Source organism: Patagioenas fasciata, chromosome 1, assembly GCF_037038585.1.
Source record: "Patagioenas fasciata isolate bPatFas1 chromosome 1, bPatFas1.hap1, whole genome shotgun sequence".
NCBI lineage: Eukaryota > Metazoa > Chordata > Aves > Columbiformes > Columbidae > Patagioenas > Patagioenas fasciata.
Window position 1 is genome coordinate 173026236 of NC_092520.1, and position 22386 is coordinate 173048621.

At 43.2% G+C, this 22386-nt stretch overlaps 6 protein-coding genes across 6 annotated transcripts; 2 read left to right on the forward strand and 4 right to left on the reverse strand.

The window, feature by feature from the left end:
• The first annotated feature begins 4180 nt into the window (after positions 1 to 4180).
• LOC136100891 (histone H4) lies at positions 4181 to 5033 on the forward strand. The gene has a single exon (XM_071800832.1). It carries the CDS (start codon positions 4488 to 4490, stop codon positions 4797 to 4799), a length of 312 nt encoding a protein of 103 aa, XP_071656933.1. The 5' UTR covers positions 4181 to 4487; the 3' UTR covers positions 4800 to 5033.
• Positions 5034 to 5143: 110 nt separating this feature from the next.
• On the reverse strand, positions 5144 to 5808 carry LOC136100863 (histone H2B 7-like). Its single transcript, XM_065836326.2, has one exon. The coding sequence runs from the start codon at positions 5581 to 5583 to the stop codon at positions 5203 to 5205; it is 381 nt and encodes a 126-aa protein (XP_065692398.1). The 5' UTR covers positions 5584 to 5808; the 3' UTR covers positions 5144 to 5202.
• Positions 5809 to 5907: 99 nt separating this feature from the next.
• Positions 5908 to 6433, reverse strand: LOC136100870 (histone H4). The gene has a single exon (XM_065836356.2). The coding sequence runs from the start codon at positions 6407 to 6409 to the stop codon at positions 6098 to 6100; it is 312 nt and encodes a 103-aa protein (XP_065692428.1). The 5' UTR covers positions 6410 to 6433; the 3' UTR covers positions 5908 to 6097.
• A 4528-nt stretch (positions 6434 to 10961) lies between these two features.
• Positions 10962 to 12309, reverse strand: LOC136100790 (histone H2A.J). Its single transcript, XM_065836151.2, has one exon. It carries the CDS (start codon positions 11678 to 11680, stop codon positions 11291 to 11293), a length of 390 nt encoding a protein of 129 aa, XP_065692223.1. The 5' UTR covers positions 11681 to 12309; the 3' UTR covers positions 10962 to 11290.
• On the forward strand, positions 11959 to 12542 carry LOC136100848 (histone H2B 1/2/3/4/6). Its single transcript, XM_065836286.2, has one exon. It carries the CDS (start codon positions 12012 to 12014, stop codon positions 12390 to 12392), a length of 381 nt encoding a protein of 126 aa, XP_065692358.1. The 5' UTR covers positions 11959 to 12011; the 3' UTR covers positions 12393 to 12542.
• Positions 12543 to 13633: 1091 nt separating this feature from the next.
• On the reverse strand, positions 13634 to 14574 carry LOC136100748 (histone H1.01). Its single transcript, XM_065836076.2, has one exon. The coding sequence runs from the start codon at positions 14524 to 14526 to the stop codon at positions 13861 to 13863; it is 666 nt and encodes a 221-aa protein (XP_065692148.1). The 5' UTR covers positions 14527 to 14574; the 3' UTR covers positions 13634 to 13860.
• Positions 14575 to 22386: the final 7812 nt, after the last annotated feature.

Sequence of the window (22386 nt, forward strand, 5' to 3'; positions counted from 1 at the left end):
GTTAATATTAGACTAGTAATAGATGAGATGTCTAGCAGTAATTAACTTTCAATTGTAGAACAAAACCTATCCCAGAATTGAAAAATCAGCCATGGACAGTTGGTTGATTGTCTAGTGATTATTGCCAAATTTTGTGGATGTGCTTAACCTAAAGTAAACTTTGCTCGTTAAAATAGCATTTTAATACAAAAACACACCTTCTTGTTGAAGGGTACCAACCTCCAGGAGCAGATCCCCTACTCACTGAGCATGTGTAGTAAGAATAGAGTTATATAATTTGTATTCAAACGTCATAACAAATCAGTCCTACAAGACTGCCCTGAGGGCATGTATATACTGATAGGATGTTGTATAAATGATTGAAACTTTTATATTGCTGGTAAGCTAACTTAGTCTAACATCCAGACTTATACAACTATGTAATAAACTCAGTATCTCATCTCTGTCTGTAGAATTTGGCTAATTTGCATGCACACCAAGTAAAGACACCTGTTTTAGGGACAACTGCACTTGCATTTTTGTATGTTATCTCAAGTACACCACTCTGAACCATCAGGATGGACTAGTAAATGTATAAAAAACGCTGCCTGTAAGAGCTTCACTCTTTGAGGCCATTAAGAAGGAAAAAGCTGTCCCAGAGGGCACAGAAGACAATTTTCAATAAATGTTCAGTATGTTTCTGTGAATTTTACCACAGTATGGCAATGCTGTAATGTACAGGCGGATGCAGAGTCTAATGCATGGTGTAAGAAGCATGATAGAAAAGGGAAGAAAGATGGTTTCTGTACACAGCCTTTTGGGAGCACCAAAAATCAAGCACAAAGCTTTTTCTCTGTTTCAGAAGCCAATTAAAAAAAAAAAAAAAAGAAAAAAAAATATGATCTCTGCATGTCTTCAGAATTAATTCAGATTATCAATAGATAGTCCATGAAAAGCAGGTAAGATCCCTACGGTACTAATGCAATGGTAAGTACTGCTTGAGAATTTCGATATGCTGTGCTGCAGCCAACCAGTTCATTATCAAAATTGCTATCACATTAAGATTAAAGGACTTCTAAACAAACAACCATGCTAGCTACAATTCAAGTCAGTTATAAAGCGAAATAAAAGAGAACAAAGAAAACACGGAGGATGCCAGTATTTGGCACTCTCAGGCTACTTTGGTAATCTCAGACTAGGCCAATATAAAACAGAAGTTTCAACAGATCAAATGTGTCATCCTGGCTCTGCATCCAGCACCTGAAAACTGTAAGAGAGTCAGCAGCATTGCCAGACTGCTTCTTGTTGCTTCACTGGTTTAAGCAGGTGTGTGCAGAGTTTGAGTTCACCTTGCAGCAGCAGAAGTGTAATCTACACAGAAGGAAAATGAACAGAAAGTTGAATGTGAAGCAGTAACTACCGATTACGTGATATGAGGGCTGAATAACAATTATTATGTGTGTGTGCATGCGTATATGCAGTCATATATTTTCAGATACTTGTAACTTCTGCAGTCCTTAGACTTGGCCGAAATAGGAAGTTCTTCACTTATCCCTATAAAGTGTATCCACTTCGATGGTCCTGGATAGAGTGGTGCTATGACCACATTAGAGGCATTTCAAAATACATACATTGTATTTTAAGAACACTTGTATACATTGTATTTTTAAACCCCTTCCAAATACTGATACTTAGTATCCTCAAGAGTGTCTTTTTTTTTTTTTTTAACACATAAGTAATAATATTCAAGAGTTACTATTTATTAACTGTTTAACTAAAAATACAGTTTAAAGTTCCCACTAATTCACCACAGTGTTCCAGTATAGATGCAAAACTCCACTCTCATAGTATATAGCACAGCTGCAGTCACTCATGTGCCCCAGAAATGCAAAGCAGGGCTTTCCTGAGGCCTTCCATGAGACTCCTCTACTGTTTGCTATTGCAAACGGGATGATATTGTATTCTTTCCCCTCCTTTAGATACCTTTCCATAACTATTTCATTTATCCGTCAGTCCTATGGATGTCTTTACTTATAATTCTGATTTGGGTTTTGGAGTTGCTAATGTATTTTGCTTTGTAAATACCAGAGGCTTATCTGACTGCAGACTGACACACACATGCTAATGGGTCTGTCACTTACTTGTAGGAGACTTTGCTAGTTTAAATGCAGGAATCAAATAAAAAGCTGGCTGGTGGTGTTCATAAGAAGGTGACTAAACAGAAAAGCCAAGAGGGCAACATATCAAGGAAAAAAAAATAGTCATATAGGCTATGACACTTCATTAAATGCTACAGTAACAATTCCAAACCAGGCAGTTGCCTGAATAATAAAATAGATTCTATCAATGGATTTACACAATTTCATGAAAAAATGCTGAAGAATTTTGAACAATGTTGTGTCTGGTGAGGAGGGAAATGGAAAAAGAGCTAAGAGATTAAACCCCACAGATTTAAAGACAAAAAACTTGCTGCCATTTGTGTTTGGAAAAAGTTATATATACATATAAAGACATACATATGTGTATATATGTCTTCTAAAAACACAGCATTTTTTTTTCTTTTCTATTTGCACATGTATTTAGTACAATTTCTAGAGGACGAGGAAGGGGTGGTAAAGGGAAAGAGCTAGGTAAATTTCTTTCCCTAAAAATGTGTGAGCCATTATGATTAATAATTAAGAAAGATGCATAGGGGTGGAGAGTTTGCTACTGAAACAGTGGGGATTTTTTGTTGTTTTTAGCTTCTATGTTTGTTTTGTTTTGTTTGGTTTTTTTCCCCGCATTTTTCAAAGAAATTAAATAAAATTATGTGAGTGAAGAGATTTTATAATGACATTAGTTCTTGGAATATGAAGACTAAATGCAAATTAAACCAGAAGCAATACCAAAACAAAGTCCCTGAAAACTACAGTAAATTCTAATTTTCACAATTGTTTAAGACCTAATTTTGTTTATGTCAATATTTCTTTATTAAATATAAAAATACGTTTATTACTGCCATAAACCTCAGAAATTTGTGAAAAATCAATGCTGTTAAAAGAAACAAACCAAACAAACCAGAAAACACCACGTACCCCAAAACACTTTTTTTATTTTTTAAAATAAATAATGTTTAATCTCACTATAAATTAGTTTATTAATATGTTTCAGGGAGTAAGGTTTATTACTTAGAGCAACTCTGCCTTAAGCCAGGAAAGTTAGTAATAATAGTAGCTACATCTATGTTTTGTTGTGAACTCTTAAAAATACATGTAACATTTATATTCGAATTAGCACATGTTTAGCAAAGAGTTAACTCAAGATTAGTGTGAGACTATTGGAATATTCTTTCATTTCCCTTAAGGTACTGAGCAAGAACTGGTCTTTGCTTCCCCAGCAGGAAGCATTCCCTGAACATGACCTTGCGACTTGTGCTGCTTCCTTATGATCTGTTCTCTGAGAAGAATTCTTCAGACTCTCAACTTTTCCCGCAATGGTTAAAAACATGCTTGATAAGGGAAGATGTGAGAGATATATGAATGTGTTTGCATGTGTGTGAGTATGGGCCACCACAAGAAAAAAAGAAAAAAAATCGAAAAAGAACAAATTTTCATACACACGAAGGAAAAATTACGTCAGATTTTAAAAAAGGAAAAAAAGAAACAAACAACCAAACACAAAAACAGACAACCTCTTCCCCTCTTGCTATCATGGAGCTTGAGAATTTCTTCACCCTAGCCTTTGAAGCAATACATAGAAGGATTTAGTAACAGAAAGAAGCTATAGGTCGAAGAGGACAAGACTGGGATGGATTATTTAAATATAGGTGAGGAAGGCCTCTCTGCAGGCAAAAAATGATAAATAAAAAATTAAAAAGCAGCATAGGAATCGTCCAAGGCCTAACCGGAGCCGGGCTGGGCGGGCAGGAGGCGGAGACGAGTAGCGGGGCTAGGCGGTGGCGCCGAGAGTGCCTCCGGATTGGTCGGATTTTGCCGCAGACCCTCAGGCAGTGTAGAGACACGGGCCCGGCCCTGCTCCTGGGGCATCGCTACCCGAAACAGTGGCCAGGGCTCTCCAGCCCCGCTCCTGCCACCGGCGGACACCAAAGCTGCCTCAGAACAATCACCCGCGCAAGGAGGCGGGGGAATGTGGGGGGGGGAGGGCAGTAGTAAGGACGGGGCGGACGAGACAGGAAGGAAGCAAAACGACGCGCAGGCTGACAGCGGGCAGGGGCAACGCGCGGGGCGGCAGCTCAGCTCCGCTGGCCAGAGGCAGGAACCGGCGGACGCGTCCCGTGAGCCCGTAGCGGGGAAAGCGCCTCGACCGCTGTCTCGCCGGAAACCCGGGCGGAGCCGCGCGGGGACCGCCCGGGGATCGTGGGCAGGGGAAAGGGCGGAGACCGCGTCCCAGGCCCCGCCTTCCGCCGCCCACCTCCTGCCGCAGTCCTCAACCAGGTCGGCTGCCGCGACATATACCGCGGCTCCGCGGCACTAGCAGCGTGTGGTGTGGGGTTACGGAGAAGTGGAGTCATGTCTGGCAGAGGCAAAGGCGGAAAGGGGCTCGGCAAGGGGGGCGCCAAGCGCCACCGCAAGGTGCTGCGTGACAACATCCAGGGCATCACCAAGCCGGCCATCCGCCGCCTGGCTCGGCGCGGCGGCGTCAAGCGCATCTCGGGGCTCATCTACGAGGAGACTCGCGGAGTGCTGAAGGTGTTCCTGGAGAACGTGATCCGCGACGCTGTCACCTACACCGAGCACGCCAAGAGAAAGACTGTGACAGCCATGGACGTGGTTTATGCCCTTAAACGCCAGGGACGCACTCTCTACGGCTTCGGCGGTTAAGCTCAAATCTCAAACATTCTATTGTCCAAACACAAAGGCTCTTTTCAGAGCCACCCACAAAATTCACAACGAGAGCTGTGCATTACTGAATTCTTAAAATCCAAGTATTCATTACTGCATAATACAGCATTTTCAAGTTACAGGTCCAGAATTTAAAACTTCAAGCATAATACAATATTAGAATTACCTTAGTAAAAGGTACTACAAAATACAACTTGAAAGTTCGTACTTTAAAATAATGTTTTGTACTTCTGGCAATTTATACATTTACTATGCTAGGTTCAATTAATAAATCTGTAAGGACTGGTTTGGTTTTTTTTTTTTTTTTTTTGTAATTGCAGGTCTTTCTAGGAAAGGGTGGTGGCTCTGAAAAGAGCCGTTTGGCATAGACTTAAAAGCCGTTTTACTTGGAGCTGGTGTACTTGGTGACAGCCTTGGTGCCCTCGGAGACGGCGTGCTTGGCCAGTTCGCCGGGCAGCAGGAGCCGCACGGCCGTCTGGATCTCCCGCGACGTGATGGTGGAGCGCTTGTTGTAGTGCGCCAGGCGCGAGGCCTCGCCGGCGATGCGCTCGAAGATGTCGTTGACGAACGAGTTCATGATGCCCATGGCCTTGGACGAGATGCCCGTGTCGGGGTGCACCTGCTTCAGCACCTTGTACACGTAGATGGAGTAGCTCTCCTTCCGCGCTCTCTTGCGCTTCTTGTCACCCTTCTTCTGCGTCTTGGTGACTGCCTTCTTGGAGCCCTTTTTGGGGGCTGGAGCAGACTTTGACAGTTCAGGCATCTTCAAAAGTTTCTATCCAATATATAACGGTACCTCAACGACATCGAAGATAACGCCTTCCTCCTGTGAATTTATAAGGGCGTTATGCAAATTAGAGGATCGTAATCGCTTCGTTCCTATTGGAGTAAAAGATAATAACGTAATTAGAGGCACTTCCTGTAACCGTAAACGTCGCTGCATCTACACAATTGTGCTTCGCAGATACGGTGATGCCGGTTCTGTCACCAGTGTGAAAGAGCTGCCAACATACATAATTAAAACTGCACTCAGCTTATGCTCACTAATGAAAGCAGACGAAACATCTGATATTTCATCTTGTAGTACTTTAAGGACGTTCAGCAACTTTTTTTCATGTAGCACCTTTAAATTATTAACTCTATGAAACTGCTATATTATGCGGTAATGAATACTTGGATTTTAAGAATTCAGTAATGCACAGCTCTCGTTGTGAATTTTGTGGGTGGCTCTGAAAAGAGCCTTTGTGTTTGGACAATAGAATGTTTGAGATTTGAGCTTAACCGCCGAAGCCGTAGAGAGTGCGTCCCTGGCGTTTAAGGGCATAAACCACGTCCATGGCTGTCACAGTCTTTCTCTTGGCGTGCTCGGTGTAGGTGACAGCGTCGCGGATCACGTTCTCCAGGAACACCTTCAGCACTCCGCGAGTCTCCTCGTAGATGAGCCCCGAGATGCGCTTGACGCCGCCGCGCCGAGCCAGGCGGCGGATGGCCGGCTTGGTGATGCCCTGGATGTTGTCACGCAGCACCTTGCGGTGGCGCTTGGCGCCCCCCTTGCCGAGCCCCTTTCCGCCTTTGCCTCTGCCAGACATGACTCCACTTCTCCGTAACCCCACACCACACGCTGCTAGTGCCGCGGAGCCGCGGTATATGTCGCGGCAGCCGACCTGGTTGAGGACTGCGGCAGGAGGTGGGCGGTGGAAGGCGGGGCCTGGGACGCGGTCTCCGCCCTTTCCCCTGCCCACGGTCCCCGGGCGGCCCCCGTGCGGCTCCGCCCGGGTTTCCGGCGAGACAGCGGTCGAGGCGCTTTCCCCGCTACGGGCTCACGGGACGCGTCCGCCGGTTCCTGCCTCTGGCCAGCGGAGCTGAGCTGCCGCCCCGCGCGTTGCCCCTGCCCGCTGTTAACCTGCGCGTCGTTTTGCTTCCTTCCTGTCTCGTCCGCCCCGTCCTTACTCCTGCCCTCCTCCCCCACATTCCCCCGCCTCCTTGCGCGGGTGATTGTTCTGAGGCAGCTTTGGTGTCCGCCGGTGGCAGGAGCGGGGCTGGAGAGCCCTGGCCACTGTTTCGGGTAGCGATGCCCCAGGAGCAGGGCCGGGCCCGTGTCTCTACACTGCCTGAGGGTCTGCGGCAAAATCCGACCAATCCGGAGGCACTCTCGGCGCCACCGCCCAGCCCCGCTACTCGTCTCCGCTTCCGTTCGTGGGGAGCCCCCGGAGGAATGTTTCCTGGGCAGCGCTGTCTTTGTTCGCTTCGGCTATAGCTGCTACGTGTTTTCTTTGTTTACCCGGATGCTGCAGTCCCGACAGTTGGCCCTTGGAGCCCTGGGGGCCGATCCACGACCATTCAGCGCTTTTGTGTTCGCACCGAGCGACCTGCAGGTCGGTGGGAGAGGGAGCAGTGAGCGAGGCCCTAAGCGGCATGGAAAATGGTCAGTGATGGGCTCCGGGGTAAATACATAAATCTGATGCTCCGGGGAAGGCCACTTGGAGCGGCTGCTTGGGAGCGCAGGAGGGATCGTCCACCCTCCTTTTCAGCCACCCCCAGCCCCCAGCGCTTTCCCACGGGCAGCACTGGCCGCATGGCGCCGGGTTCGCTCCCAGGAGTAGTCGGCCTCTGAAACAGGGAATTGCTCGATGATGTGCAGCTGGATGCAACAAACAAGAGAAAATATTAAACACATTACAGACAAATGTCTGTATTATGTCGCAAAAATGAACAGTAACTTTATTTTTGTTGTTTTGTTTAAATAAGCAATTCAGAAACTTTGCTGTGTATTTCAGTCTTTGCTAACAAACCTCATATAAATTCTGCTGACAGTATGTTGGACTGTATTTGTAAAGTGAATGAATAAATAGTGAAAGAGTTATGAGGCTATATTTTTAAGTTAACTGTGTTAAGTTTTTTAAACTTTACTTACACACTCAGGAGTGGCATGGCTCTGATACTTGCCGATATTATTAGTATTTTATGTACTTCAGACATTTCTACCTTTAAAAAATAATTTATATCCTTTTATATCTGTACAGTTGTTGTTGTAATTTCATGTCTGAACATAAACCACAGAATTTAGGAAACATCTCCAGAATATTTCTTGGCAGAATTAATTGCCTAAATTCAGGCAAAGACATGATTGAGATATTTGTGTATTAAGTTGTAGGTGTCTAAAAAAGTACACATCTTCTGTATTACTATAATTATCACTGTGAATTCCACTTGCATCTGAAGTGTTATTTTAAACGCATTAAAATGAAACGATTACCACTCAAATATATATGACATGAACAGGTAAAATCAGCTTTAATTTAGATTATCTTCGCTTTTTGACTGAACAGAATGAAGTAAAACTGTTTATAGACTAACTAGAGGACATCCCAGGCTGGTGCCTAACATTACCATTTGGCTCCACAAAGTCTACTTTGTACTTTATACCTGAAGATCTGTTTCTAGATATATTTCCTGAGGCAGCTATAAACAACCTTCTGAATATTAAAAGAAACCTAAAGTGTTTCTCTTAGTGACATGGTCAGTTGTCTCATGGATCAGAAGGTGTTCTTAGAAGAAATAATTAAAGTGAAAAGAAAATTTTGCTGCTGAGTATAATCCCTAATGAAGTTGCTTTTACTGTGGATTGGATACAATGATTATTAATTGGATCAAAGTTTAGGATCCAGTCCCCAGGTTCTAGAAACCACGTTTTGCTCATGAGTATGGACACATAGCATCAGGAGTAAAATGAGAAAGAAAACCTTTGCAAAACTCTGCTCCATCAAAAAATCCCTGTAGTTTTTCAAGCGTGCTTTAATTAGGACTGACTCTCTATTTCCTCATTAAACTGTAATGAGGAAATTGCATTTGTTTGTTGCAGTAAGGCAACATCGCACCATGAGTACACAAGATATAATTAGTAACAAAATACTCATATCAGTGTATTACATCCAACTGGAAAGTTGCTTTTAATTTTCTTGAGAGCTTATATTGCAATTTAAATACATATCAGTATCAGCTACAACTGTAAAAATAATAATGGAAACTAAAGTAGTGTAAGATCTTTTTAATATAGTACATTGTTTCTTACATTGAAAACAAAATAAAGGTGAAAAGGCATAGAAAAGCCTTTAATCTGCTTTTATCTATGCAATTCTATGACTTTTTATATGTAGGCTCGTATTATTGAGTTATTCCTAAACGTAACATTTGCAGGAGCTTGGTTGGAGTTCTGGGGTGTTTTGCATCACAAGTTCTTTAGATTGTGAAGGTGTATTAGAATGCAGTGATAAAGTCAAAACTCCATATGGTGTGGATTTCCTCCTTTGTTGTATACGGAAATGAGAGAAAGCTTTGCTTTGCTTCATACAGTAGAAAGTTACTAGTCTTTAATACCAGTAGCTTTGCCAGGATTCTTATCGTATAATCCATTTGACTAAAAAGACATTTATATTTGAGGGCTCATCAGTGTGATGGCAGCACAAGTTTCACAACTGGTACAATCACTAGTGACTAAGAGCAAAAATAAGGAATACTAGAAGTCAACTTAAATATCACAGGGGGTGAATCTCCAGTTACCAAGGTGAGTACAGTAGTGAGTGAAATAAGAGGTATTTGGAATGAAATGTTGAAGAAAATAATGAATTTCTGGTCATATTACAAGAAGGATTTGAAGAGCCGTGCTGGACTTACCTCCACATTTAAAGAAGGGCAGGTCTCTCTCTCGTGGTACCAACTCAAATTTCCACATAAATGAGCTGGTTCACAGAGAAATCACTTTGCTGGACACAGATGCCCCCACTCCTAGATACCGATACCTCCACTTCCATGGGCTTTCTTTGGAATTATGGTGCTTTGATCTATAGATAGATGCTTGTGGCCCAGAAAGCCCATCCTATCATGAACTGCATAAAAAGCAGCATGTTCTCCAGAGAAGTTGTGAATGCCCCATCCCTGGAAGTGTTCAAAGTCAGGTTGGGGGGGGCTTTGAGCAACCTGGTCTAGTGGAAGGTGTTCCTGTCCATGGCAGGGGGATCGCAACTAGATGATCTTTACCAGTCCCCTCCAACTCATATGGTTCTATGTTGTGATCTTCTGACGCACACACACATAGGCATTTGTTCTGGAAAATGTGTTAAAACACAGCTCTTATACCATTGCAGTTCTTAAAGAAGTGTTAAGTGTCAGGAGACATGTAGCTGCAGGTAATGAGGATCAATAAAACAGCATAATGAAAAACATCACAGGTCTAAATGTATCCAGTAGAAAATCAGCCCCCTAGACACAGATACTGTCACTGTATCAGAATAACCAGGTACTCCAGACAACTCTCTTCCTTTATGTTTGTCTCTACAAATGATCCCTGATATCCCACTTTGACCATAATACAGTCCTATCCGAAAAGCATCTGTGCCACAGCTTGGGGTTTGCGCAGGAAGAAGAGGTGCAAAGTGCAGTAATATATTACTGCAGGTGGTATTTCCTTTCCTCCAGGCCTAGAGAGCATCCTTCCTTTGCCCCAGCAGATGGGGAGGACAGAGGTGCTGCAACAGTGGGAACTATGACCTCAATGCAGCGTGCTCTAGATCATCAGGTGGAACTGGGAATATCCTAGAAAGAGAAATCCATAAAACAGGCTTTCTGTTAATTTGTAAGACCTACTCTAGAGAGCTTTAACATTGCACCCTAGGGTGATATTTGTGCCAAGAATGTAGAAAACTAATTCAGATAACGTTTGCTCTCTGTTGACTGATGTAACAAGAGGAACAGCTATGCAATGAGGGAATTTAACAATTTGAAAATCCCACTTAAAATGGGAACATACCACTACTGCAAGGAGTTTGTTCTGAATGGAAATATGCTGCTGTTGCAGGTCTGACTAGTTACAGATCTAGACCAAGATGAGCCATTTACCCTAAAGCATTTCTAATTTTATTTCCAAATAAAGTTAAGTCACAGGGAAGCTGTACATCTTTCAAAGATCAAAGGCCTACAATGGAAACCTTTCTTCATTCTTAGATGTAGTTAGGTGAGTTTGGGGTGGTTTCCTATTTATTTTCATAATACAAAGCATTTCCCCACTCCTCCCCAGTCTTTCAGCTACGCAAGCTGTATTTCACACCATAGGTAGCCTGTAAAGTCACAGAAGTTGAGTAAATCCAAGATTAAAAACAAGTAGTTTACTGATCTTGTTACAAAAAAACACTCAAAATCAATAAATTACAAAGAAAAAAGTGTTCTTTCATTAAAAAGTATGAGTTAGAAAGAAAATGTATCACTCCACTAAAATAGAAACCGAAAGATTTAGGACATCACCGCAGAACATGGTTTCAGCTACCAAACAGAAGCTACATGCAAGAAACATTCCACACTGAAACACTTTTGCAAAAAAAGCAACACAACTCTTTTCAGACTGTGTGGGTGGCTCTGAAAAGAGCCTTTGGGTTTTGTTACATTGTGAAAAACCTGAGCAGCTTCACTCAGTGAGCTTATTTGCTTTTTGCCTTATGACTCTCAGTCTTCTTGGGCAGCAGCACGGCCTGGATGTTGGGCAGCACCCCACCCTGCGCGATGGTCACCTTGCCCAGCAGCTTGTTGAGCTCCTCGTCGTTGCGGATGGCCAGCTGCAGGTGGCGGGGGATGATGCGCGTCTTCTTGTTGTCGCGGGCCGCGTTGCCCGCCAGCTCCAGGATCTCGGCCGTCAGGTACTCCAGCACGGCCGCCATGTACACAGGTGCTCCAGCCCCAACCCGCTCTGCATAGTTGCCCTTGCGCAGCAGCCGGTGGACACGACCCACGGGGAACTGCAGCCCGGCCCGCGACGAGCGCGACTTGGCCTTGGCTCGGACTTTACCTCCCTGCTTCCCGCGGCCTGACATACTTCAGTAGCTTAAAAAACTACAACCACACCTCGCAGAACAAGACCGAGAAAATCGTACTGACGCAACGGTTCTTCCCATTTTATGCCTTCCCTGGGCGGGATTAGCGATTGGTGATTGGCTGGAAGCAGTCATTGCTTGTAGGACCAATGAGAAGACGGATCACGTTGTAACCAATCAGGGATAAGGACACACCCTTCTTGAATGAAGTTCCAATCGAATTGCAAGAGTTAGTGGTTTAGTATTTGCATAACAGCTCTATAAATAGAGGGAGTTGCGGCCATTTTAGCTGTTCCTTTTTGTTTCGAGCAACTGAGAAAGCACTGTTAAAATGCCCGAACCGGCCAAGTCTGCCCCCGCGCCTAAGAAGGGCTCCAAGAAGGCTGTCACTAAGACGCAGAAGAAGGGCGACAAGAAGCGCAAGAAGAGTCGTAAGGAGAGCTATTCCATCTACGTGTACAAGGTGCTGAAGCAGGTGCACCCCGACACGGGCATCTCGTCCAAGGCCATGGGCATCATGAACTCGTTCGTCAACGACATCTTCGAGCGCATCGCTGGCGAGGCCTCGCGCCTGGCGCACTACAACAAGCGCTCCACCATCACGTCGCGGGAGATCCAGACGGCCGTGCGGCTCCTGCTGCCCGGCGAGCTGGCCAAGCACGCCGTCTCCGAGGGCACCAAGGCTGTCACCAAGTACACCAGCTCCAAATAGAGCGTCCCGGATTGTCAGTTTTAACCCAAAGGCTCTTTTAAGAGCCACCCACATTGTCCTTGAAAGAGCTTAAACACGGTAGTGTCTTAATGTTTTTAGGTGTGAAATTGTACTTGTAAAACGGTGTTTGAAATAAATCTCTTACATTATTTACCAGCTCTCAATGATTAAAGATCTGTAGCTGAAATCCTTAATGAATGTTTTACAACTTCAAGGAAATCCAAGTGTTTGTTAACTCTTGCTTTATAAGAGTTAACGTTAAAATACTTAATAAATGTAAGCAGCATTGTTAAGGTTTTTTCAACAGAGAGTTGGAGAGTGATACATTATACAAATCCTAGTATGAATAAATTACCATAGCTTCTAATAAGTACATTAAGAAGCCCAAAAACATGAGGGTGAGGGAAAAATAAATAAAAAATCAGTTCGCCTTTTATGTATTGTTGTCCCGGTGTAGTCTGAGCTTTAAAAAGTGCTTTCCTGTACGAGAAGGCAAGAATCCACCTTGTCGACCAGAAGACAAGGACAAGAAGCCCAGGAGAAGTGAGAACACGTAAGATCGGGCGGATGATCTGGGAGGACGCGCTGTCCTGCGACGCGCGGACGCGGGATCACCGGCCAGCGCGGAGCCGGCGCGGGCATCGCTCCGTGGCGCGGCAGCAGCGCGGGCTTTTCGAAATTTTCTAATCGGCCAATAGGCGGCTGCGGTTTCTACCATCAGCCAATCACAACTTGCTGCGGGCAGAGCTCGCGGAGCCCCCGGTGCTGTTCGGAGCTGCGCGCCACTCTGGACGCTCCTACCAGGCGCAGAAGTCACAGGGAACAAAGCGACCTGCCCGCGGCGGCTCAGGACAGCTGCCCGGAGAGCTCCTGCTGCTGGGGATGCACCGCCACCAGGCCGGTAGGGTGCGGAAGAGGACCGCTGGTAGCTCTTACCCGCCTCCTGTGCCGGCAACCTCCTCAAAAAGCACGTCGGTGAAGTCACGCAGAAATTAAGATCAGCCCCACGACAGCATTTGCAAAAGGAAAGGTCATTGCCAAGGAAGCGGAGGAGCCGTGCTGACAGTTCCCGGCTACAGTCACTAAGAACTGTGGCAGCCCCGCCCAGGCTGTTAGGAATAGCAATAGTTAAGAGCACCAAAAGAAACCTCCACACTTCCGAGCGATCCCCGCCCTCAGCAGCCCCTTTAACACATACACCCTCTTGCGATACTCAAAAAAAAGTCAGCGTTTAGAAAGTGTTTTCACAGGGAATGTAAACTTTATTTTCCCAAGTTCTAGCGTAACCACGGCCGGAAGTTTGGCGTCCCATCCACTCAACAGTCGAACACCCCACACGCATAGTGGCGTGTTGTTAGCCCTGCTGCAGGCACGGAGCTCGGAAACGGAGTGTTACCAGCCCTTTCTTGGACAATAGTGGGTGGCTCTTAAAAGAGCCGTTGGGTTTAAGTATTTCCACTTTAACACTTCACTTCTTGGCCGCCGCCTTCTTCGCCTTGGCTGCTTTGGGCTTGGCCGCCTTGGGCTTGGCTGCTTTAGGCTTCACTGACTTTGCCTTGGCCGGGCTCTTCGCTGTTGCCGCCGCCTTTTTGGGCTTGGCAGCCTTAGTCGCCTTCTTGGGGCTCTTAGCTGCTTTCTTGGCTGCCGCAGCCGCCGGCTTCTTGGCTTTCTTGGGGCTCTTCTTCACTGCCGCTGCCTTCTTGGGCTTCTTGGCTGCGCTGGCAGGCTTCTTTGCCGCTGGTTTCTTGGCCTTGGCTGCGGCTGCCCGCTTTTTGGGGGCTTTTTCCTTCACTTCTCCAGGCTTCTTGCTGAGTCGGAAGGAGCCAGAGGCGCCTGTGCCCTTGGTCTGCACCAGAGTGCCCTTGCTGACAAGGCTTTTGAGCCCCAGTTTGATACGGCTGTTGTTCTTCTCCACATCGTAGCCGCCGGCGGCCAGCGCCTTCTTGAGCGCGGCAAGCGAGAGCCCCTTGCGCTCCTTGGAGGCGGACACGGCCTTGGTGATCAGCTCGGTGACGCTGGGGCCCGCGGGCTTGCGGGCTTTGGAGCCGCTCGCAGCTTTCTTCGGCTTCTTGGCGGCGGCTTTAGCGGCGGGGGCCGCGACAGCGGGAGCGGCGGCGGGAGCGGTCTCCGACATCGCTGCAGAGACTTCTTCCTAATCAAAAGAAAGTAATTGGGCTACAGTAACCCCGATGCCTGAATTTATAGCGAAGCGGTGATCTGTGATTGGTGCTTTGCAGAGCCCGCCTAACTGTTAGCCAGGAAGAGCTTTTCGTCCTCCGAGTCTGTGTTTCTTCGGAGTTATAAATTCATATTTTTTGTAAAATTCGTGCCACGAAATGAACCCAGGTTCTTCCGAGAGCGAAGAGAAGAGGGTGGACTTTCATTCGGGGGAGTTTCTTGCTGTTGGGACCGCAGATGGGAGAGAAAATATGTGTTTAACCCCGCGCTGTGATGCCAGAGAGACCCCGGGAACGGCAAACTTTTGTTTTTCCTTCTAAATTAAAACAAAACCCGTAGATAAAAAGTCTTTCCCGTAATGCAGGCTTATTCTTTAGAGACTTTTCTCCATTTTAGGATAGAAAACGAGGGGGCAGCTTCGGTATTTTTGTCTATAATTGATTTCAAAGAGAAGGAAGTAACACAATTTCGTGGCTGAGCTTTGAATATGGATAAAGATTTGACTACCTTAACCATATCTTTAACTATTAAGGATACAGTATTTCCACAGAATTTGGTGTTTCGGGAAAATATGAGACCTTCAGAGGAATATATACACTCTTGAAAAGTGTTTGGAACTTGCCAGGGCTCTGCATTTTTGTACTGTTCTGTAAGTGAAGAGCAAGATTTTATTTTATTTTAATAGTTTCTGTTTATCAAATTAATCACTCAATGCCTAATTAACGCATATGAATTCCGAATAAGCTGTTAGTTTAACTCTTTATCAGTGACAGTAAAGTATACTATTATTCCTTAAGACTTACAGATGTCAGAAGCAGACTTTTCGGGGAAAAGCATCAAACAGGTACACTAGAATGTATCTCATAGTGCTTAAACATTAATGGAACAAGCTGAAGCCTTGGTTCTTGTCAAAGAAATGAAATAATGTGGAAATTTGTCTTGTGTGATCAGAATACTTCAGTCTCAATATTACCTAAAAATATTTGGGCATAGATTTTTTTTCTTTTTAATAGGCTTTTGTAAAACGTGCCATTTCCTTATTTAAAGGACAATGAATCCACCAATTTAGGTTTTCATCCAGATCCTCAGAATATTGAAATAATTTTCAGACTATGCTCATAAATCAGAAGCAGCTTTAATTGTTATGATTCCACTTCTTTATTAAGTCTCATAATGTGACAACAGATATTAATTACATTTTTAAGGACCGCTATGAATTGTTTGGGATTTTTTTTTTTAAATTAAATCAGAAGACAAAAGCCTTGCTTGGCTTGTAATAAAAGAACAACCAAAAAAAAAAAAAAAACCAGCTTGGATTTTTTTTTCTTGTTTGAAAAGAACAAATACAATTTTTTACCCCATTGTACTTTGTAAAAACTTACCATGCAAAGAAACAATTGACTACTTCAGCAAAGGAACATCTCTTCTAGCATAGATGAATTTGAGATTCTAGCGGAAAAGTAGTATAGTGCAAAAGGCCCTGGCATTGATTTTTATACTTCAAATGTGGAAGACACCGTTAAATTATATTTAAAAGTAAGTACTTTTAGTTGAAATGAGATAGATTGTAAAATGACAAGGGTAATTGAGATACATTAGTGTAACAAAAGTGAATAAAATGAAATGTCACTTTTTCGTATTATCTTCTAGTTCTATTTTTATTGTGTTATTTCTGCATGCAGGCCAGTTAATAAATACTTTGAAGGAGAGGACAGGAAGGGAAAAGCATAGAAAGGGAAAAATGAGGCTTTTCAGTACTCCAGAGTAAAAATCAGACTGTAAGGCATAATGAAGTGGGCTGTGAAATTTGCCGTGCTTCTCTCGTGAACGTGACATCTTGTCCACATAAGGAACACGACCAAATCCACAGTAGCCATAGAGTTTGAAAGCTCAGACTGGTAACTCAAATGAGCAGCAGGAATATTTTCCTGAGAGGTAAAAAGGGAGTTGCTTGTGGTGAGATGAAGTTGTTATACTTATTTTCCAGGTTAAGTGGATGGAACTGGACATAAAGCAGAATCAGACTGTAAGTGATACAAAGGCAGAGCCGGGAAGGGTTTTCATCTCTCCAGGTCTGCTTAATCTAATGCACATTTTTCTTGGAATAAGGACTGAAAGAAGCTTAATGTGCCTTAACCTCTGCAACTTTGATGACTTCATGATATATCTCTACAAATCTAGTTTATTACACCTGAAACTGGTCAGGATGCTGGGGGTAACTAGGAGTGGACAGTAATCACTGGTGCAAGAATGCAGTTGTAGGCCCAGGAGTGGGTGCTCTTCACTAGCTCCATCCCTTACATCCATTTATTTGGACAAGTCTCCTTTCAGGCTTGCTCTTTGTAACCCTGATCTCTGTCCATCAGGAGAGGAGAGATTTCTTTCCCCTCCCATATTAACAGGCTGCACATTACAGATAAAGATAGGAGGTAGAAAGATGGGAGAAGAGCTCTCAGATCTTGCTCCTTAAGTAGCAGCAGTTACTTGGACTCCATCCACAGCATATAAGGATTGCTGTCCCTACTCTGTGACAAGTTTTAAAGGCATGAGATGATCTCAATTTTTTTAAAAGAAAGCAGATGAAGGAGGTCATGATGTGAGGATTTCAAGAAGCAGCATTTAGTATTTCCAGTTTTAGACCTGGTTGCTTCCATGTAAATCTGCATGTCTTTTAAACGGTTCCTTCCTGCAGGTGCCAACTATTTTGAGTTGCACTTCTAAGTTCTTTACTTTTCCCCTAATAGTCTGAGACACTCTGGCATTATGTATCAGCATCCTTTATTGTACCTATTCCTCAACCATCAAACTGGCCTTATTCTGCATTCCCATTCTGCTTCTGAGAGACCATAATTTTCCTGGTCTTATCAGCCACTTCCAAAAAACCTGATATTTTTTAAAAGAAAGAGGCTTTAGAGCTATGAGGAATATATGAAGAGGTGTGAAAAGTGGAAGTTTTCTTGGATTATATCCCACCCAGTCCAGGCAATGACATTTTCTTCTTATTTGGATAAAATAAACTTGTCAACTGCTGAAAATAACTGTTATAAACAACACTGGACCAACATAAAAATTCTAAGTTTTTAGAGAGGCCAATCATAATTTACTGTAGAAATAGCATTGATACTTCCTTGGGTGTTTTACAGATAAGAGAAAAAGACAAAGCAAAGCAAGCATTGCACCGCATAACTTAGCCAATCAGTGGTAGAGTGTGGAACAGTTTTTCATATTTTTATTGCCAGGCAACATTACGTGACAAAAAAGTTTTGAGAGTGAGCTTGTAATAAAAATTGTTTGCAGCTTCCATATGAATAGACAAATATTTAAATATGACTCCTTCTATACTAAATTTCAATAAAACAGCAAAGACTGAAAGCTATGCTGCTTTTCTTTTCAAAGCATCCTGTCTAAACACAGGCTCTGTTTATTTCACCCTCACAACCTCAAGCCAATTTCTTATGCCTCCTTGAAAAGCATACTCTTACTTCTCCAAAACAGAACCTTATTTCTGGATGTCATCACACAACACACCTTGGCTTTCCTTGCCTAGCAGTATAAGTGCTAGTGCAGACTACAGAAGATCCTACAAAATGCCAGCACATTTTGCAATGCAAGGATCTTTAAAAAAATAGTTCACTTATAACAGAAGTTATTCCTAAAAGTGTATAACTTTTTTTTTTTTCTTTGTATCAAGACAGACGTTCCACATGGATTAGAAACAGATTAGACATATAGAAGCAGATTAGACATTCAAACTGCAGGAGGAGAACAATCTGGATAAGCTGATTAACCCAATTTAGCTGAAAGCCTACACTGATTTAATTACAATTACTATTGTTAGCATGGTGAAGACCTAGACAAATTATGAACTTCTAATTGAAGTATGCCATCTTCTCAGACAGAATGATTTTTTAGTCACTCAGGTAGTCACTCTCAATATTAATAATAAAAGCACCACATGAAGATCAAAAAACATTAGTCAAGTCTCTGGGGTGCTGCTATAATATTGGCAATACTTATTCAGCAATTCAAAAGTTTATATAGTAGGGGAGAGTCAAGATGTCAAAGGGCTGTCAGTAGTAAAGAAGCCTGTATCCTTTTAGATATACACAGGGTGTTTCAAAAAGATGGATCCAATTTCAAAACCGTAGTGATTTCAAATTTGCTTCACCTGTTTGAAGCAGCCTGTACTTCAACTAACCTAACAAAATTATACTGACAGATATTTCAGTGTTAGGGCAATCACATCCCCTTAAAAAAAACATATCTTGCCTTCTAATCTAACACTTAATGCAATAAATTCTACCCCCATGCTCATAGAAGGGTCAGCTAGAGCAGGGAGACACTACAGCCTCTCTGGGCATCTAGTTAAAACAAGCAAACAAACAAACAAAATAAACAAAAAAACAAAACCAAAATCTTATGTTTAAGTAGAATTTTCTGTTTCAGTTCATGCCCATTGGCTACTGTCCTGGTCAGTATTGTGAAGACTCTGATTCTGTCTCCTTTATTCTTTTCCACCAAGTATCTGAACACACATGGACAAGACTCTTCTGAGCTTTCTCTTCCAAATGAACAGTTCAACAGTTCCAGCTCTCCCAGCCCCTCCTCATATAGAAGATGCTCCAGTGCCTTGATCATCTTCATGGACCTTCGCTAGTCTCACTCCAGTTATGTCCATATCTCTGTTGCACTCGAGAGCCCAGAACTGGACACAGCACTCTGGATGGGTCTCACCAGTACTGACTGGATAGAAACAATAATTTCTGCCAGTACTATTTTGAAAATAACCTCTCTCCAAATTGACTTGTGAATCCTATGTACAGATGATCCCTGAGGGGCATCCCTGCCACTTTTAAAATTTTAGTAGTTACACAAAAATAGCTTCAAAAAACATTGTTACTTCTCACACAGGCCTTAGTTCCAAGGCATGTCAAGCCCAGTTTGAGCTGCTCTGATTTGGCTCAGTGATCATGTATGTCCATGACTGTAGGACTTGTTAAGACTAGTCATAGTCTCGGCAAAACTGTCATTTGAAAAAATTCCCTATGATCTGGGGTGATGAAAAAGTGAGGAGAGGTGACTGTCCTGCCTCCCATAACTGCTAAATATTTGGTTACCATAAAAAAAGAACAGTTGTGCATTTTAATGAATCAGCCTCAAAATCTCCTTGTCTGTCCGAAAAATGACAGCTTAAAGCAACAAAATATTCCTTCCAGCTCCTGAAATACTTTGGATCAGATGTCCTCTTGTAAACAAATTTTACTTCTCTCCACCCATCCCTGGGAGTGAGAATTATTGTTAGTAGTAGTAGTATTACTACACATAGGAGTCCCAGTTATGAGCAGGCTTGTGTTCTACTTTTTTATGCAGACTAATTAATTTTTAGGTATAGTCTACAGGGCATAGATAGAAATGCTGTAGATATCAAGAAGCAAATAAATACTGGGATTATGGAGGACAGTTTATATTTTGAAAGATGCTTGATAAACTGGAGACACCGTGTTCAAAATGAATAAGATTCATCACCTAGAAATAAATATGTCAATTTTCTAAATATTGGACAATAGTAGTTGACTAGTCCTTGACTAGATCTGGATCTTCAGGTTATACTTACAAATTAACAATGAATCGACAACAGTATGTTACCAGGAATTAGGAAAGTAACACGATGACAACATCTACAAGACAGATGAAGATCTTCATCTGTAGTCAGGGATGGTATCGTCTTACTTGGAGTTTTAGGCCTAGTTTTTAAGTACTGAACTTCAGGTAGTGGGACGTAAGCAATAAGAGACTATGTAGAAAAGAACAACAGCAATTATCAGAGAGGTCAAAGAACTATTCCCTAATGGAAATGCACATAGTGTTGGAGTTCTCTGACTCAAATAGAAGGCTGAAAACCTGAAGTCTCTTCTCATCTAAAGCATAAAGAGGAAATAAGTCATTTTTCCTCTGTACATTGTAAGAAAAAATAACTGAATTTCTTTGCTGCAGCAAGTTAGCAGTAAGGAAATAATTTCTGATACGGAATAGAGTGACACACTGGAGAATGTTACTTGGGAAGATATTGAGATCTCAAAAAATTAGCAAAATGGAACAGCCATCAGAAATCAAATGTGTTCAGTTGACTGCTGATGATGGGTGTAAAGCAACAAAAATTGCTGATGTCTAGATACTGGTAATTATCACAAAAGTATAGGTTAAAGGTAATCTCTGCAGATAGAGAAGGGGTGCAGGATGCAACACACTTGGAATTTAGCAAGGTTTTTAGAACCATCTCACACAATATTCTCATTTGGCAACTGAGGGAATATGGGTAGCATCAGCAAGCTGATGTTTAAAATTTGTCTGTAAAACAGGGCCAAATGGCTGTAGTTAACAACTTAGTGACTGCAGGTACTCAGTAAAGAAAAGAATGTCCCAGGGCTGAATTAATACTTGATATTAATTGGTGTTTTCAGTAATGACCTGAATGATAAGAGGGATTGCATCCTTAGTATGTGTGGATAGATACCAAATTAGGGAGGGTAGACAGTGCTAAAAGCAAGACATTGCGTTAAAAGAGACTTTAATAAACTTGAGATATGGGGCAAAAGAAATCTTTTGCAGTTTGTCAAAGCAAAGTGCAAAGTTCTGCACATGAAGTAGAATGGCTACTTGCATCAGCATGGACTGGGAAATGACTAGTCTGACATGGACAGAACCTGGAGGTTGTGGTGACTTTCTCAACTGCTGGATTCTTGAAGTCTGCTGCTGTGTCCGGAGTCTAAGTGTAAATTAAACCCTGTAAGCAGCAGGGATTTCCAACTAAAATATTTGGTTTTCCAGCCAATAATTACTGCAACAAAACACAGCAGCAGTGTCTGGAGACACTGACACAATGCACGTCACCGTTTTCCAGACTTGGCTTCTTCCAGAAAAACAGAGCCCAAGACAAAATTCAATACGTCCTCACAGAGATGCCCACAGTAGATTCATTTATTAGAAAACTATGCTCCAGAGAGATTGTTTGGACAGGGCAGTACTTCAGCGGCTGTTGTTGAGTACTTTCAACTCTATAGAGCTGTCAGAGTTGAACAGCAAAACTTACTGCACAGTGCAGCTCTACAGGACTCCAGACAAGGAGAACAGCTGATCAGTCTCAGCTAGCAGGAAGTGCAGAGTTTACATTGGTTTCATGATACATCTTTCTAGCTTAATCAATAGACAATGTATTAGGACACCTATGCTGCTTCAAATGCCAGTTTAGAAAGCAGAGTGAGCATTAAAGAGAAACAGTCAGGTGTCAGCTGTAGTTGCTGAGTTTGCTGTCGCTTACCTGAATGCAAGAGCAGATTTGTATGGTGTGCTACAGAGCTCTGAGCTCCATGGGTCACTCTGTTTTGGGAAACCAGCTGGAGTGCCTGGTAGAGAGGTATGACTGAGCTCGATCCTTAGTGGTCTTCCTTGGAGAATCCTGGAGGCTGGGAAGGAAAACAATGTGGGCAGAGAGGGCACCCCTGCCCCCAGTTACAGGTTATTGGCCCTGTCCCTTCTCTTCTATGTCCTAAAATATCTTCACATGAAGAACTGGGCACATTAATGTCTTCCTGAAACCTAAAACCTGGTAGGAGTTCCTTCAGCCTTTCTTCAAAGACCTATTCAGTTACACCACCTATTCAGTGAGCCTGACAGCACCTTGCCCATGCTGAGGGAGTAGACAGGGGCAGTAGATGGAGGGAACTGCCAGTCTGCAGTCAGAAGTCGTGAGTGGATGCTTCCTAATGCTTTGATGAGGGAGGGGGAAGAGAGACCTATGCATCTTAAGAAGGCTGCA

What these genes read in the sequence shown, in the direction of transcription:
- LOC136100891 (XM_071800832.1), top strand. Translation starts at nt 4,488, where the DNA reads ATGTCTGGCAGAGGCAAAGGCGGAAAGGGGCTCGGCAAGGGGGGCGCC.
- LOC136100863 (XM_065836326.2), bottom strand. Translation starts at nt 5,583, where the DNA reads ATGCCTGAACTGTCAAAGTCTGCTCCAGCCCCCAAAAAGGGCTCCAAG.
- LOC136100870 (XM_065836356.2), bottom strand. Translation starts at nt 6,409, where the DNA reads ATGTCTGGCAGAGGCAAAGGCGGAAAGGGGCTCGGCAAGGGGGGCGCC.
- LOC136100790 (XM_065836151.2), bottom strand. Translation starts at nt 11,680, where the DNA reads ATGTCAGGCCGCGGGAAGCAGGGAGGTAAAGTCCGAGCCAAGGCCAAG.
- LOC136100848 (XM_065836286.2), top strand. Translation starts at nt 12,012, where the DNA reads ATGCCCGAACCGGCCAAGTCTGCCCCCGCGCCTAAGAAGGGCTCCAAG.
- LOC136100748 (XM_065836076.2), bottom strand. Translation starts at nt 14,526, where the DNA reads ATGTCGGAGACCGCTCCCGCCGCCGCTCCCGCTGTCGCGGCCCCCGCC.